This window comes from Halictus rubicundus, chromosome 17 (genome assembly GCF_050948215.1).
Source record: "Halictus rubicundus isolate RS-2024b chromosome 17, iyHalRubi1_principal, whole genome shotgun sequence".
NCBI classification, from domain to species: domain Eukaryota; kingdom Metazoa; phylum Arthropoda; class Insecta; order Hymenoptera; family Halictidae; genus Halictus; species Halictus rubicundus.
Window position 1 is genome coordinate 1,103,206 of NC_135165.1, and position 18,209 is coordinate 1,121,414.

Below are 18,209 nucleotides of genomic sequence, written 5' to 3' on the forward strand. Positions count from 1 at the left end.
CGTGACTCGTTAATAAGCCCGGCAACACCCCTCATGGGTTTATCTTAAGAATTAGAACCGTATCGATATCCTTACAATCCCCTCTTCACGATATACGCTTCCCCCCAAAAAAGAAACACCATAGCACGTATTTTGAAAAACAAAGAAAAAGGTTTCGATTACATGTATAACGCTTTCCTCGTTCACTTCCCCTCTTTCCCGCTATCGTACCTCGCTTTTTTCATCTTTTTTCTTTTCATCGTTTAGACGGAATGGATATTTTATGGATTATGTATCACCGACGAGCTTATAGAGCCGTGTCAAGACAAACTGAGTATTTGTGAATACTGGTTCGAGAGAGAGATTCGCAACAGTCACTTTTTAACACACCACCCACCGGCGATTGTTCTACGATTCACGAAAATCTATAAGTCACCGCTGATGATTTTGTAAACCGACCATTATTCTATGGTTCTCAATCCTTGAATGACTATTCGAAGATTTAAATAGATTTTGATATTATCTCGCTGCAAAGTAAAACAATTGATTTCCATTCGCCAATTCGATAAAATTGTACATCGAATTCATTAGTGTTTCCGGTGGGCGAAGTGTTAAGAAGGCTAAAGAAATGTTTCAAACAGAATGAAAAGTACTTTCGAAATTACGAATCAATGGTATTGATCTGAAAAGTGAAATTCGTAGAAACAGTTCGAACATCGTTTTGATATCGTTGCTATATAAAATTGCGCTTCGTTCAGGAAAACTTTATACGTAATATCTCGCATTTTGTATGTTTCCGTGATAGTGTCTTTGACGCGTTCTTTTTTGTTTGCTTTTTTTAGAATACGAGTATTCTCTTACAGGATTGTGCCATGTCTCTTTCTCTCTCCCTATCTTTCGTCTCTCTTATCTCGCTCCCTCTCTCACTCTCACTCTCTCTCTCTCTCTCTTTCTCTCGCGCACGCACACACACAGGTAGTATATAGGCACGCATACGGTCAGATCGGTTTCTTCCTTATCTATTAGATAAAATTGTAAGAACGGAAAACAAAACGAGAAAAAGATTGTTGATAAAAAAAGCAACATCGAGCCCACTACGATTATTCGCTATTATCAAATATCGAGTTGTTCTTACCTGTCTAAATACATGTTAATAAATACATCGCTCTGAATACATCCAACATGATACATGCATACTTGTTTATGACACATGGATTGACTTCATATTATTCGCGTTATTATCGGGCCTGCAAACGGCCGTAATTTTAGGACCATCGTAATCTATCATCCCGCCAGTCACGCTTCGCAATGGAACGAGTATGTCAAAACTTAAATTAATTTGTTCGGTCTTCGCTTCATTCTTTCTTTTTCTTTTTTTCTCTCTCTCTCTCTCTCTCTCTCTCTCTCTCTCTCTCTCTCTCTCTCTCCTCCTTCCCCCCTTTGCGTCGCGAGAATTATATCCTATTAGAGTCGTAGCCGAAACGCACTACGATAGAATAAGTATAAACTATAGCAAGACCGTTATTTCATGATCGTAAAAGATTGTAACCGTTTTAGTTGGATTAATTCGAAAGCAACGCAACGACGGACGACTGCTTCCTGTTTTCTCGTACGAGACTCTGCGGCCGTACGACTCGTATCTCATGTTGTCTTTCACTACACCATGACGATAGCTTCTTCGCCGCAGAAGAGGAAAGGATACTGATCGATCATCGTTTGAACCACGTCCTCCAAGTACGGCCTCATCGCCTCGAATCTGCCGAGATCGTTAAACTCTATAGGTAATAACGTAGGCCACCAGCAGATTGCTAAATTTTTACTGTCCATACTATTTAACTTGCAGTTCTCGGCCACCCTGGGGAAACCACAAAAAGAAATCATTGTGTAAACCTAGTGTTTAAGGAGCATGCACAGCGTTCTCCAGACAAGCAGGTAAGCAGAACTTACTTTACAAAATGGTGAAAGACGAACTTCAGTACATCAAAGTTTATCGGGTTCAGCTTGTTGAGCATCAAACGCAACGCCAATAATCTGCAGCTTCGATCTATAACAGGTTCACAGAATCTTCTCATCGATTCCTGCTCGATTATCCCTAATTTAAAAACCATCGCTTACCTTCCATGTTCATACATGTGGCGGACATTGGTTTGCTGATTCCGCGAGCACCTAACACCGACAACCAGATTAGGTATGTGTTTCTAAATGAGAACTGCTATAAAAGAAGTAACAAATTACCCGATATATCCTCGAGCTCGCTCATTCGGTCCTTGTCGATCAATGGAGGCAGCCTCTTTGAGAAGAAGTCCTTCAAAGCTGTTGCAACCGCGTTTACTGGTATGTCCAGTGAATGTATATCCACGTTTTCATCTATCACGATCAAGTAAAAGATATTTAGCGAAATGAATTAATGTGCTATCTTAACTAATCTTTAACACTAGTTTTACTAGCACTTTTAGCGCTTCGTAAACCCGGTGCTGAGAATTAATTATGCGGCAACTTGCCTTCCTCGAACTTCTGGAACAAGAGTTCAACGTGAGCTCTGTTTCCAGGAACCCTGTAAATCCCTTCGGAATCCAAACCCTCATCTTCAATGAATTGCACGCATTTCTCAAGGAATAAAGGTATTCGATTCGTTTCGCTCTGGGCGAAGTCCTCGATTAATGGCTGCTGTTGCGCCTGGCTTCCGCTTAATGAGCCACCGGCTTTAGTCTGTTTTATCTTCTCTTGCTTCTTCTTTTCCCGTTCCTTCTCCTTCTCCGCGTGTTTCTTCAGTTTCTCTTCCTTCTGGCGACGTTTCTCCAGTTTCTCGTCCTCCTTCGCCTTCTGCTTGTCCTTCTTTCTGTTCAACTTGTCGCCGTCTTTGATCTTATTCGAAATACCAAACTAAAAAACGTGATGTTAATATATTTCCTGGGAAGATGTCATTAGACTGAGGATGTTGGTGCATTTAGGAGATGTTCAGACAATTAAAATACGCAATCTGATACATTGGTTAATCAAAATCAAAATTTCCATGAGGCTCCATAGTACTTACGCTGGGCGAATTAGTTTCTCGAGGGGATGGTACGTCCAAGCTCGACTCGTCATCTTGTATGCTTCCAAAAGTATTGTCACTTCTTTGCTTTGCTAGAACAACCACCATACGAATACAGGATAAGTATCAATTGAAAGCAGACGAATGACTAAATCATTTTAGTGCATCCCGTAAACCTAGTGTTAAAAGTGACTGGTATAAACGTCCGAAATAATTGTACTAGCGATTGAAGGTTTGAACGACTTACAGGAAGTACTGAACACGTCCTGAGCCATGTGTTTCACGTTGAACGAATGTTGTGACGTTGTGGGTTGGTGCTGCGACAACGAATTCACGGATCTCTTTCGCAGATTAGTTGGCATGTGTTTGTATTGTTTCGACCTCGATCTTGAAGTCGGTTCTAGATCGCTGGACTCTGACGAGTCTGGCGTGTCGCTAGATACTGTACCAAGAAAATTACACGCAACCATTACGATCTATTCTGCGCATAGTCATAATACACTGCAGTAATTTCGTCACTAACAAGTACCTCTTTCTGTAGAATCCACTCGCCAATTCTTCTCTTCCTTAACATTATAATTCAGGCTAACAATACCGTCTCTGCTAACTTTGCTATTCGATAAAAACGGAACTTTCGGTGCTGCAACGGGTATGGCGATGCGTTTTCTGCGTATTCTCTTATTCGGCGCCGGCTTCTTATTCTCTAGGGAACTCCGTTCCGAATCAGAATCGTGGTACGCTACAACATCGAGATACATCTTTAATAAATTCCAGTGTCCACGCGAATTAAAGTAATTGAAAGTCCTCTTAACGGTGAAATACTCAGCATACGAATTTACACTTACAAAATTGACCCTTTTCGCGTCTGTTGCGCAACTTAGGCTTATTGTTTCCAATCGAGTCCTGTACCAGAGCGTACATATAGTCACCATCGTAAGACGGATATAGGCTTGGCACGACGTCCTTCACTTGGGCGTAGTCGGAACCTAGGTCTACCAGCTCGGGCGTAGCGAGAGGAGCGTGTCCCATTGTCATTTTAGGGGCGTGCTCGTCTTTTTCTCCTATCGTCATTCTAGCTATTGCGTCGGTCACGTGCGAGAAGTCTTTTAGATTGATTTTTCCAGGCTGTTTCAGCGTCTGGCTGTTACCCTTTGGCCGCGGTTTCGCTTGCGAAATGTGCCTTCTACCGGTGGTGAACGCTCTGTGAGGATAGTTGTTAGGCACTCCCTCCTGATGGATAAATGTGTGCTTCACCCAACCTGTCGCAACAAATTAACACAAACGAAATTATTAGGTTTACGAACTGCTTAGGTTAAGAGGCTGAATACAGATTATTAACTTACCGGACAATTTGTTGGCGATGTCACTCGACTTCAACAGTTCTCTTTCTCTCTCTTCTCTGCAGTAGTCTACCTGGATGTACATATCGCTATCGTCGCTAGACGTGGCTCTGTTGTCTGCGAACTGCTCACCGTCAGGCGTTAGCTGCTCGTACGACTCAGAGCCGCTTCTAAAAGTTACAGACATACTGCTTCACATTAGACTTTTGAACCACAATGGGAAATTTCGCGTTAATTAATCAGGAGATAGTGCTCCGAAGATTGCTATCAGACTACCTACCCGTCATCCGGTGTCTGGAGATGATAGCTCTCGTGACGCGGCGGAGGCATAGGATGCAGAGCAGAGTACTCTAATGTTCCTTCGCCGCTGTCGTTCAAATTACCCGGCTCTTCCATGTTGAACGCTTGCTCGATCTCGGGCTTCTTCTCCCACACTTCTTTGAAGAACGGTGTGTAAAAGGCCGCTACAATAAACAATGGTTAACGTAAAACGTGCTTTTTAAGGAACTATTAAGTATAGGTGCACCACCATGTAAGCTTAAAATTGCATGGTGGTATGTCCCCTTGAATAACTGCCGATTGGTAAAGTGTTAATACAAGAATTTTAAAGGTATAACTTGTACTTTTTTGCTGGCAACTGGATGCCGAAGTCATAAAGTGTGCTTGCAATCTATCTGCGGTCGCATTTCCTTCCGTGATAAGCAAGTGACTCAAGTCGCTGCTGAAAAAAGCATTGGCTCCTCCAGTGTCGGTCACAGCCATGATTTGTATCGGTAGGTTCGGTATATTCATAGAAAATGCACTGTAAGGAAATATTAAAAGTTACAGAACCAATTAAGTAAGTAATTAAGAAGAACGAACGTTAATCTTGAATGCACGTACTTGAGAGTCGCGAGCGACGCTTTCCTTTTCGTCGAATAAACCAATATAAAACCGTGGACCAGTTCATCCCTAAATGCATTCGCCCCATGGAAACTGGAGATTATAACTTCGACCCTTCGCTTCGACTCTCCCAAAAATGTCTCTAAAACGATCGAGCGTTCACCGCTCAAGAAACAACATTGATGATTAAGTAGCGGACCGAGCACGTTCTCCACGGAATAAGGATCTCCGCAAAAAGTGCACATTATTATCCTGGAAAAATTGCAATCAATATCCGCGGTTCGATGTCTTGCAGGACTTGCTGAAATGAGAGAATTCTGTTACCTAATGTCTGGTTCTAGGCATTCGATGACGCTTTGATAGATATTTAAAAATCCAGCTCTGTGATTTATGGATTGTATGAGTTGCTGCAGCGCGTCTTTCACCAGCGCAGTAGGAAACCTTTTGTCCTGCTCCAAATCTTCAATGCAGACGTCGATGAATGGGCACTGTAGGCTGTTGCAAAAGGAGGCTTGATTAATTAAACGATTCGTTAACTCTTCAAGTGTTTTCGACATAAACATCGGAAGAGTTAAACTGCTAAAGAACGCTCGGAGTTATAAATAGTACCTGTCAGCGAGATTCTGACCCTCCTGTCTGAGTCTTATCGCCTCCATTTCGTCTATGATGGATTCTGGCACGAACATAATGACAATTGGCAATCCCTGAAATGGCAATCTATCTTCTTGCTCCAGATTCGACAGCAATGTCTTCTCTAAAGAGGAACGAATGTACTCGAATGAGTCTTCGTTCGAATAAATGCAAAACGAGCCTGTAAATAAAAATAATTGGTTAAGGATTGTTTCAAGTAATTGCTTAATCACGAGATGTACGGAAAATTGTCTGTACCATGGGGCATAAAATCAGACGTGGTAAACGAATTGTGCGGCAGCCCAACGTCACCGTCAATTATCCGGTATCCAAGCGTATACAGCTGACAATCAATTTCCACTTCGTCATCCTCCGTCTGGGCTCTTATCTCGCGAGCGAATTCCTCGCCGAGTCCGTTGCTCCCAAGTATAACTAAATTCAATTGATTGTTGTCGGATGTTAATTGCCACTGGCTGCTGTGATTCCAAGACGAGGGCCTGCGAAACCACGCCCGTTCAATCAAACTGAACACAAACGAGATTCTCGTGCGATTATGTCTCATAGTCACCTGTGGGCTTTCGTTCCGAGTATTCTTTCTATAAGAGCATCCATGCAATTCGGATAGGCAGGGCAATGCTCTCGTATGGGGCAATGTACAAAACCCAAGTGTTGGAAAAGCATTAATTTTCTATCTTGATCCAATCTATCTAAAGCTTTATACCTGCGTGCCAAAAAGAATTATCATGTAGTACTTGAACGAAAAAATAAAAATATTACAGCCTGTTCTCGCACACCTCTAAAAAATATAAGAGACTAAATTATATACCTAAAATCATCCACCAATGCATCCGTTATCTCTTTAATGTCATCTTGCGTTATTGTTCCGGATGGAGCTATACTCTTAAAATGATAGAACAGGTCTGCGTGTTCCAGTAATAGTTCCTGGAATAGAAAATGAAATTGTAACACCAAAAAGAGATCTTCAAGAGGAATAATGAGAAAGTATGGCGACTTCTTTACTTGGAAATTATGCTTCGCTTTCTCGACAATTTCTTTCTGATGCTGATCGTATATCTCTTGGCAATCATGGTTAGAAAGAGCTTCAAAGCATTCCCTACCCATGAAAAGTACTCTGACCTCGGACAGATGTTTTCCTGGCGTAACATATCCAGTTTCCTCCAAGAGTTGTTTAAACTGCTTTTTCCATCTGATAAACAATGTACATTACACGTATGTGACCAGTTATCGACCGTGTTAGTTCGATAAAGTGGGAATACGAGAAAATACAGAGTACAAATTGTTAGTAAAGCTACTAATTTATTATTCTAGAAACAGTTAAAAAGCAGAATTTACCTTTTCGGAAGTCTGCATAAAGAAACGCCACCCAGAATAAAGCAAAGCATTAGTGTATTGCATATCGGTATTATTTTCTAGAACGCCGACTGATGATGCGACTCAATGATCACATTGAAGCGTATGCAACAATGAACCGATTGTTTCTGCTACTTATAAATAGCAAGAACTCAGCACATAGTTGCGAAGTGTAATGAAAACTATCTAAGAAAACCTCTGACAATTAAATCGCGATACTTACTCCAGTCGTCGTTGTTCTTGTTGCAGTGCGTTTATATGATTCTTAAAGACCGTTTCAGCTTCCGGAGTTTCTAAAACGTCGTAAGGAATCTTGGTTCCATTATTCTCACCAAAATCGCAATCGATCCATGGGATATCTTCGGGACATTCGTAGAAATATTGATGGAAATCTGGGTGTTCTTTTATGTATTGTTGAACCGCAGACCATTCTCTGTAAAATTGATAAATTAATAGGTGAAACGTTAACATCGATTGCGTAGTTATTACAGGAACATACTCGTTGATCAGGTTTGTTACATCAGGACATATTTCGTGCAGAGTGTCGGGCAGCATGTCCAGGTATCCCTGAATTTTCTTCGCCACTTGCTCGTCCTTTAATTTCTTAATGTGTCTCCTGAATAATCGTTGGGTCGCATCAATGCCAAACAATTCCACGAACGCGGTGAATTCTTTGTGTTGCGCTAGTTTCTTGGACGCTTGAGACCACAGTGCTCTATAATCGGTGACATGTATTCGAATCAATCTCTGCAATGACTCCGTGGAAGCGTCGAGAAGTTCCTTTCTGGCTCGGGCCGCTTCAGCGAAAGGCGTCACCTTGCTACGCGTTTTCGTCTTATCAATCAGTTGCGCCAAAACGATGAAAGCCAAATCGATATTGATGTTCTCGTGCGCAGAGGTTTCGACTATTAAAATCGAGCCCTTGTACTCTTTGCGCATCACCAGCTTCTCCGCTTCTTTCACGTACTGTTCGTTGGCGTCGTCGTTCTTGGTCGTTACCAATACGACCGGCTTCTTGGTTTTCATCAAACTGTTCAGTATGTTCGCCACGATCTCGACCTGTTTCTCCACGGCTCTATTCGGCACAACGCTTACATCGAATACGCACAGGAAACCTTCGATATTCAGTTTACCATCCGGTAAAACTTTTTGCTCGTACTCTTTCTCTATACCTAATTGATTTTTGCAAATATACATAAGCTTCTCTGCGCTGGTAAGTTTGGTGGCCGCGCATCTCTTCGCGTAGGGCTCCATTTTGCCGCCCTTGAAGGGCTGAAACGATGCATCGTCTATAAACTCGGTATGCTCTATCACTTGGAATTGATATTCGGATCCGTCCTCTGATGTTTTCGTCACCTCGCCCCAGTATAAGAAATGATCGTTGTTCACCACGCGACCACTAAAATCCGACTGCAAAGAAAAACCACAATTGTTAGTAATCATCGACCCCATCCGCGCTTCAAAATTCCTGCAGGAAAAAGGAAACTTGTATCGTTCGCATGCCCATATTTTCAATTACCTGTGATAACACTGATATATGGTCCACATTATAATCATCGTTCAATGAACGCATGAAACGATTACAGAGACATGATTTACCAACACCGATCTGTCCCTTGTCCTTCTCGGTACCGGAAAGACCGACAATTGCGACGTTGATAGTCTTTGAGTTATCGCTCTTCCTCGCCATTTTGTTGGTTTAAAGCTTAACGCGAATAGATCGCTTACAAGATTAATAAATGTGAAAATAAAAATCTTTCTCCCTTCGAGCTTCCTCAGGACATTTTTAAGTACCACTATTAATAGTTTCTCTTGCCTCCTGTGTCTTTGTAACTATTAAAAATCTCTCTCCATTCCTTTGGTCATTGTGTCCGATCTAAAAGTTCGTATGAAAACCAGCATTATCTCCCTTTGGTAACATTTTCGATAATATGCTCGCTCATGCTATGTTCCTCCCTCTTTCACAGCGTTCGAGTATCATGCTTCGAATCGGCGTATTATACTCCAATTTGTGTATAAGTAATTACAATGCAATGTTACTCGTCGGAATCTCATTTGAGCTTTTTCTGTCTGGAATTATCGTGGCAATGATAGTAACAGTTATACACTATTAAAAGTTCATAACAGAAATCTTGGATCTAGAAACTTTGTATCTCGCAGTAAGCATAGCATATAGTTTAGCACAGCTGTGAGCAATGGTTCTTTGGAATGGCACTGTGTATCTAAAAAGAAAAAAAGAGAAAATAATTCGTATGTTACTCAACACGTTAATGGTCAGTAAAATCAAAGCGATCCATTCGATAAAACAAAAACCAAGATTTATTTTTAATGCGAAATTTTGGTGCACTTGATCTGTGGGAGTAAAAATAAATTTCCAAGTCTAGATAAATAAATTCGCCCCCCAAATATGAGACAAGAACTTCGTTAAACCATACGAAAAATAATTACACTATACAGTTCCGAGCATCGTTTGCTCCGAACGGTTAAAATCTCGTTCCACAAGGTTATGGATTCGATGCAAGGCGGAAAAGATTTCTTCGAAGCACACCTTAAATAAATATTAACACGAATCAATCACATCTTGCGATGGACAGGGATCGACGCGAGAATACCATATAAATGTTGCAAAGATGCTGCTCCGGATCGTGCGAGAAAAGAAAATAATATGCAAGTACTTTTACACACAGAACGGTTCTACGACGACGTACATAGACCCGACGAATCTTTTCAGGATCTTATTCGACGCAAAGGTGATCGAGAATAATGACGTGGTGACGAACGAAGCGAGTACCAAATTCACGAATCCGTGCGGTAGAAACAGAAATTGTTCGATGTAGAAATGACAGCTACGAATAGATCAATATGCATTGTACACAACCGCGGTCAATTTTGACACGGACGATAGTGTCCCGGGGATCGAGAGGAATGCCCGAGCGGAACACACACCGAATTCGTAGAAAATAATTTACCAAGAATCCGTTCGATCGGTACGAATCGACGAAACAGATCACGAAAATTGTTCGGATAGAGACGTCGAAAGGCTGTGCTACCTCTACATAAACTTTCGTTCGACGAGCGAACTTTAGTACACCGACCGGCCGTCCCCTGTTCAATTTTTTCCTTTGGAGACTCGATCGATCCTTCGTCGTTTAAACGGCCACGCGTTCTTCCACACGATCCTCTTTTCTCGCGCGAGCGATGCACCATAAGAACGTCCAGAACTCGCCCCGACGAACCTTTAATTCCAGATGTGTGTAAATAACTTCACGTCAAACATCGAGTATCGCCCCATAAAGGAGCCATCTTGGTGGGTGGGCACAAGGCGATTAATATTTTCAGGGTACAGTATCCTCGCGATAGGAGCTCACTTTGTCCTATGCGTTAGAAACTCACCGCACTCCCCTCCATCATATCACCCGTCTTTTGTTATACTAATGGCGAGAGTGAGAGCGAACGTCCCGTTCACACGACGCGGATTCTTCCACCCTGCGCCATCTTTCGGGAATTCTTTCAAACGTATGTAGGAAATGTTAGTGCAAACGAGGTGTAGGAGTAGACCAATCACCATATGGGGTTTCGCGTTTCACGATCTGCAATACCGACATCGTTGACAACAACTAGATTTCTTACGCCCTCTACTCTGACGAACGATAAATGTTGCAACTAGATCCATAAGAACCTGAGTAGGACCACCGACGAGATATATATAAAGACTGCCAGCCTTACGGGAGAACGTGTCGCTCGAAAAATACGGTGTTTTCTACTGCCCTCTAGGATAGATTTTGGCTGGAGTAAGAAACAGAAGGCCAACGACGGTATTTCGTCGGTGCAGAAGACCACTAAGGAAATTCTCGTCGGTGAGAAGGTGATTCATCACGGACCCATATCGATTATCAAATGTAATATTCTCCGACCAGAGTTGGGCAAAATATTTATCTAAATAAAATTTTCGAATAACGAATAAAAGATAAAAAAATTTTGATTTCCTTATTCGAAGGTTCGAATAAAAAAAGTATCTTTAATCGACGAGTATCGAATAAATAATTTTATTCGACGAGAATTTATCCGACGAAAAAAGATAAATTTTTTTATTCGAAGTGGATTTATTCGAACTTCGAATAATTTTTTCATCTTTTATCTGTATTTTCTATTCGAAGGCTTCTAATAAATCTTCGAATTACTTTTACCGAGCGCCGAGATTCAAAGACCCAGCGACGACAAACGACATACTTATACATACTTAAACTTTTAGATATATCAATATATCCTCATAAAATTGTGACGATCGAATGGAGGGAATTTTTCTGATGAAAATGTGGTCAAATTCGAGTGTAATCGAACAAGTTTCATTGATACGTAATGTTACGATAAGAATTACAATTTCATTAAAGACGATCCAAATGATGTCGTGTTTTGATTCATTTTGATCGGGATAAGCTCTAAAACTCATTCGTATTAACAATAGTGTTCTGATTAAAAACATAAAAGCATAAATTGCTAATAACGCTTGATCCTCCATCCGTTTACATTGTATGCCATATGGCGATAGCTTGGTCTTCGACGTTCGTCGCTCGTCGGCCCTCGTCGAGCGTCGTCGCCGTTTATTCGTCGAGCTGGCAAAAGTTATCCGAAGATTTAGAGCCCGCGGGCAGCCCGGGCAAGAGCCCGAGCCCGCGGGCAGCTCGGACAGCCCGGGCAAGTGCCCGAGCCAGCGGGCAGCCCGGGCAGGAGCTCCTTATTCTGAGGATCGATCTTTTGATATGTTTCACCCGAAGAACTACTAGCAGACTCTACCCTGGCAAGCTCGCAGGAATATAAAAAGGAAGCCGCGCAAAGAAGAGTGTGCACAACTCGTAAACTGTGGAACAAAAACAGTGTAAATAACTAGCAAGTCTTAAATTTTAACTTTACAATGTTAAAGCAAATTCTAAATGAGCAGCTATTAGCTCGATATTATTCCCTATTTGTAAGATAATAAAGTTCTTACAAATAGAGAATAATACCGATTGCCCGGGTCTCACCACGAGGAGGTTGCTGCACAAGAGACCCGAAAGGAAGCCAGAAGGAATTCAATACGCTTCCTTCTGACTCCCTTTCTTACAACGACGCTTTCGAGTTTTACAAACTAAATTTCGCAACGTATGTCGAGTAATTATTGCGGATAAAAAATGTGTGAGTCGGAGAAGAAGTCTCCGATCCACGGTGGGTGAAAAACGAATCAGGCAGAAGGCTCTGATTCTTTCGAAGAGAGAAACAAAACCGAACCAGAGCAGAAGGCTCTGGATCGAGGGTGACGCGACGCGTACAATGCTTGCAGAACCAACTCCAGCCAGCACCGATACCCGACGTGTCCTCACGAAGAGCGATGGCCGAGAGAAGCGTTCAAACGATACCCATTTCCCCCACCCACCTGTCGCCAGGCAACGACTAGCGTTGAGGCGACTCGGGTGGCCTTACAGCAGAGAGGATTTTACACGAGTGAACAGGTCTCTCAACCATCCCTCTCAATGGATCTACGCCGAATACCGATACCAACCGGTCTGGTACATACAAGCAAGGACCGACACAGCAGAAGGCTGTGTCGGCGTCAAAAATCGAGCCGAGCAAAGTCAAATTAGGGCAAAAATTACTCGACATATATATAATACTAACAAACAAGCTTAATAACTAACGCACGCATGCAAGTCGAGCAATTATTGTGAGAAAAGAAAACTAAGTCAGACAAGTCTCTGAACAATGAAAGAGATAATAAAAATGGAGCAGAAGGCTCAGATTTACAAAAAAGAAAAATGAAAGAAGCGAACCAGAGCAGAAGGCTCTGGTTCGAGGGTGACGTTACCAACTGGTCACAGCAGAAGGCTGTGACCAAAATCAACAAGCGAAACTAACAAAGTAAATCTAACACAATAATTGCTCGAGAACTAATACGAACTTATAAATACTGTGAAGTCTTCTTAAAATTCGTTGTCTTCGTTCGACGATAATCATGGTGAACTGTTGTGATTTAACTGAAACAGACTAATAATAATTAGACACAAAATGAAGTAACGCCGAAGTATTCGATGAAGAAATGAAGACCCCGTACACGAGTACGGCCTACCTACTATGCACAAGAGTGCAAATCTAACCAGCTCTCGAGAGCCAAACTAACCCCGTACACGAGTACGGCCTACCTAACATGCACAAGAGTGCGAATCTAACCAGCTCTCGAGAGCCAAACTAACCCCGTACACGAGTACGGCCTACCTAATATGCACAAGAGTGCGAATCTAATCGGCTCACGAGAGCCAAACTAACCCCGTACACGAGTACGGCCTACCTAACATGCACAAGAGTGCGAATCTAACGTGCTCACGAGAGCCAAAATAACCCCGTACACAAGTACGGCCTACCCGACACGAAACTAAGAGTAGATGAAGTCAGAACTTCCATCTACTGAGGTGGCGCTTCGGGGCGCCCCGGGTTCGCCAATACCCGTACTCACCCACAGCAGTGAGTCCCTGAGGGACCTCCGTTCGGAGGAATACCAATTTAAAACCAGATATATAAATTTTAGAATAAGAACTTTTGAAAGTTCAGAAATAAATTTCAATTGGAAACATGAACAATTCCAATAGGAAATAAATCAAACGAAATGGGGACGCAACGACATAAAGGTTAGGGTCATAGCAATTTTAAGAAACAGAACTTTTAAAAAGTTCAGAAGCAAATTTCAATTAGAAATCCAGAAAAAATGTACGATGTTTATTGAATGAAAAAGTATTCCGAAACAAGAAGTGTGTGTTTCGATTAATAATTAATAGGAGGTGCCAAGAAGGCGTAGGTGGGCCAAAGGTAAACAAGGAAAGAGCGAAGGAAAGCAGGAAGGACCCTTGGCCCACCCCATGCAGGTTTAAAATAAATTCAGACACACAATTCAATTAAATACACAAGTTTTTATTATCTGTACGTCTTAAATTTTATTTCACAATGTTATCGCAAATTATAAATGAGCAGCCATTAGCTCGATATTATTCTTTATTTGCAAGATAATAGAAGATCTAACAAATAGAGAATATTATCGATTGCCCGGGTCTCACCACGAGGAGGTTGCTGCACGAGAGACCCGAAAGGAAGCCAGAAGGAATTCAATACGCTTCCTTCTGACTCCCTTTCTTACAACGACGCTTTCGAGTTTTACAAACTAAATTTCGCAACGTATGTCGAGTAATTATTGCGGATAAAAAATGTGTGAGTCGGAGAAGAAGTCTCCGATCCACGGTGGGTGAAAAACGAATCAGGCAGAAGGCTCTGATTCTTTCGAAGAGAGAAACAAAACCGAACCAGAGCAGAAGGCTCTGGATCGAGGGTGACGCGACGCGTACAATGCTTGCAGAACCAACTCCAGCCAGCACCGATACCCGACGTGTCCCCACGAAGAGCGATGGCCGAGAGAAGCGTTCAAACGATACCCATTTCCCCCACCCACCTGTCGCCAGGCAACGACTAGCGTTGAGGCGACTCGGGTGGCCTTACAGCAGAGAGGATTTTACACGAGTGAACAGGTCTCTCAACCATCCCTCTCAATGGATCTACGCCGAATACCGATACCAACCGGTCTGGTACATACAAGCAAGGACCGACACAGCAGAAGGCTGTGTCGGCGTCAAAAATCGAGCCGAGCGAAGTCAAATTAGGGCAAAAATTACTCGACATATATATAATACTAACAAACAAGCTTAATAACTAACGCACGCATGCAAGTCGAGCAATTATTGTGAGAAAAGAAAACTAAGTCAGACAAGTCTCTGAACAATGAAAGAGATAATAAAAATGGAGCAGAAGGCTCAGATTTACAAAAAAGAAAAATGAAAGAAGCGAACCAGAGCAGAAGGCTATGGTTCGAGGGTGACGCTACCAACTGGTCACAGCAGAAGGCTGTGACCAAAATCAACAAGCGAAACTAACAAAGTAAATCTAACACAATAATTGCTCGAGAACTAATACGAACTTATAAATACTGTGAAGTCTTCTTAAAATTCGTTGTCTTCGTTCGACGATAATCATGGTGAACTGTTGTGATTTAACTGAAGCAGACTAATAATAATTAGACACAAAATGAAGTAACGCCGAAGTATTCGATGAAGAAATGAAGACCCCGTACACGAGTACGGCCTACCTACTATGCACAAGAGTGCAAATCTAACCAGCTCACGAGAGCCAAACTAACCCCGTACACGAGTACGGCCTACCTAACATGCACAAGAGTGCGAATCTAACCAGCTCACGAGAGCCAAACTAACCCCGTACACGAGTACGGCCTACCTAATATGCACAAGAGTGCGAATCTAATCGGCTCACGAGAGCCAAACTAACCCCGTACACGAGTACGGCCTACCTAACATGCACAAGAGTGCGAATCTAACGTGCTCACGAGAGCCAAAACAACCCCGTACACAAGTACGGCCTACCCGACACGAAACTAAGAGTAGATGAAGTCAGAACTTCCATCTACTGAGGTGGCGCTTCGGGGCGCCCCGGGTTCGCCAATACCCGTACTCACCCACAGCAGTGAGTCCCTGAGGGACCTCCGTTCGGAGGAATACCAATTTAAAACCAGATATATAAATTTTAGGATAAGAACTTTAGAAAGTTCAGAAATAAATTTCAATTGGAAAGATGAACAATTCCAATCTTAAGAAAAGGAACTTTTAAAAAGTTCAGGAGCAAATTTCAATTACAAATCCAGAAAAAATGTACGATGTTTATTAAATGAAAAAGTATTCCGAAACAAGAAGTGTGTGTTTCGATTAATAATTAATAGGAGGTGCCAAGAAGGCGTAGGTGGGCCAAAGGTAAACAAGGAAAGAGCGAAGGAAAGCAGGAAGGACCCTTGGCCCACCCCATGCAGGTTTAAAATAAATTCAGACACACAATTCAATTAAATACACAAGTTTTTATTATCAGTACGTCTTAAATTTTATTTCACAATGTTATCGCAAATTATAAATGAGCAGCCATTAGCTCGATATTATTCTTTATTTGCAAGATAATAGAAGATCTAACAAATAGAGAATATTATCGATTGCCCGGGTCTCACCACGAGGAGGTTGCTGCACGAGAGACCCGAAAGGAAGCCAGAAGGAATTCAATACGCTTCCTTCTGACTCCCTTTCTTACAACGACGCTTTCGAGTTTTACAAACTAAATTTCGCAACGTATGTCGAGTAATTATTGCGGATAAAAAATGTGTGAGTCGGAGAAGAAGTCTCCGATCCACGGTGGGTGAAAAACGAATCAGGCAGAAGGCTCTGATTCTTTCGAAGAGAGAAACAAAACCGAACCAGAGCAGAAGGCTCTGGATCGAGGGGTCACGCGACGCGTACAATGCTTGCAGAACCAACTCCAGCCAGCACCGATACCCGACGTGTCCTCACGAAGAGCGATGGCCGAGAGAAGCGTTCAAACGATACCCATTTCCCCCACCCACCTGTCGCCAGGCAACGACTAGCGTTGAGGCGACTCGGGTGGCCTTACAGCAGAGAGGATTTTACACGAGTGAACAGGTCTCTCAACCATCCCTCTCAATGGATCTACGCCGAGCACCGGTACCAACCGGTCTGGTACATACAAGCAAGGTCCGACACAGCATAAGGCTGTGTCGGAATCAAAAATCGAACCGAGCAAACTGAAGTTACAGCAATAATTACTCGACATTTATACAATACTGATAAACAAGCTTAATAACTAACGCACGCAATCGAATCGAGCAATTATTGTGAGCCAAAAAAAAACTAAATCTGACAAGTCTCTGAACAATTCCAGAGAAAATAAAAATGGAGCAGAAGGCTCAGATTTACAAAAAAGAAAAATGAAAGAAGCGAACCAGAGCAGAAGGCTCTGGTTCGAGGGTGACGCTACCAACTGGTCACAGCAGAAGGCTGTGACCAAAATCAACAAGCGAAACTAACAAAGTAAATCTAACACAATAATTGCTCGACAACTAATACTAACTTATTAATAACGAGGAGTCTTCATACGATTCCTTTTTTTCGTTCGACGATGAACATGCTGAACTGTTGTAATTCAACTAAAACAGACTAATAATAATTAGACACAAAATGAAGGAACACCGAAGTATTCGATGAAGAAATGATGACCCCGTACACGAGTACGGCCTACCTAATATGCACAAGAGTGCAAATCTACCAGCTCACGAGAGCCAAACTAACCCCGTACACGAGTACGGCCTACCTAATATGCACAAGAGTGCAAATCTACCAGCTCACGAGAGCCAAACTAACCCCGTACACGAGTACGGCCTACCTAATATGCACAAGAGTGCAAATCTACCAGCTCACGAGAGCCAAACTAACCCCGTACACGAGTACGGCCTACCTAACATGCACAAGAGTGCGAATCTAACGTGCTCACGAGAGCCAAAATAACCCCGTACACAAGTACGGCCTACCCGACACGAAACTAAGAGTAGATGAAGTCAGAACTTCCATCTACTGAGGTGGCGCTTCGGGGCGCCCCGGGTTCGCCAATACCCGTACTCACCCACAGCAGTGAGTCCCTGAGGGACCTCCGTTCGGAGGAATACCAATTTAAAACCAGATATATAAATTTTAGGATAAGAACTTTAGAAAGTTCAGAAATAAATTTCAATTGGAAAGATGAACAATTCCAATCTTAAGAAAAGGAACTTTTAAAAAGTTCAGGAGCAAATTTCAATTACAAATCCAGAAAAAATGTACGATGTTTATTAAATGAAAAAGTATTCCGAAACAAGAAGTGTGTGTTTCGATTAATAATTAATAGGAAGTGCCAAGAAGGCGTAGGTGGGCCAAAGGTAAACAAGGAAAGAGCGAAGGAAAGCAGGAAGGACCCTTGGCCCACCCCATGCAGGTTTAAAATAAATTCAGACACACAATTCAATTAAATACACAAGTTTTTATTATCAGTGCGTCTTAAATTTTATTTCACAATGT

General features: G+C 42.3%; 1 protein-coding gene across 5 annotated transcripts; it reads right to left on the bottom strand.

The window, feature by feature from the left end:
- Positions 1–223: 223 nt before the first annotated feature.
- Rhogapp190 (Rho GTPase-activating protein 190) lies at positions 224–8,926 on the bottom strand. 5 transcript variants are annotated; one of them, XM_076802618.1, is made up of 23 exons: positions 8,756–8,926; positions 7,736–8,646; positions 7,460–7,669; positions 7,219–7,230; positions 6,886–7,072; positions 6,692–6,807; positions 6,434–6,586; positions 6,124–6,362; positions 5,845–6,046; positions 5,560–5,730; positions 5,236–5,487; positions 4,977–5,155; positions 4,634–4,817; positions 4,357–4,523; positions 3,859–4,272; positions 3,537–3,752; positions 3,261–3,455; positions 3,014–3,105; positions 2,481–2,862; positions 2,215–2,346; positions 2,095–2,145; positions 1,927–2,023; positions 224–1,834 (listed from the first exon to the last, which is right to left on the bottom strand). In XM_076802618.1, the coding sequence occupies exons 1-23, from the start codon at positions 8,924–8,926 to the stop codon at positions 1,636–1,638; spliced, it is 4,932 nt and encodes a 1,643-aa protein (XP_076658733.1). In that variant the 3' UTR covers positions 224–1,635. The 5 variants fall into 5 exon arrangements, with proteins under 5 accessions (XP_076658733.1, XP_076658730.1, XP_076658729.1 ...); XM_076802615.1 differs by having other exon boundaries at positions 3,543–3,752; positions 4,357–4,541; XM_076802614.1 differs by having other exon boundaries at positions 4,357–4,541.
- Between the last annotated feature and the right edge of the window lie 9,283 nt (positions 8,927–18,209).

Bases quoted from the DNA above. Each gene is read 5' to 3' on its own strand.
- Rhogapp190 (XM_076802614.1), bottom strand. From the start codon at position 8,926: ATGGCGAGGAAGAGCGATAACTCAAAGACTATCAACGTCGCAATTGTC. The intron at 6,587-6,691 runs GTATATAATTTA...TTTGGCACGCAG, and splicing joins GCATTGGTGGATGATTTTAG to GTATAAAGCTTTAGATAGAT. The intron at 3,753-3,858 runs GTAAGTGTAAAT...TCGATGTTGTAG, and splicing joins ACGCGAAAAGGGTCAATTTT to CGTACCACGATTCTGATTCG.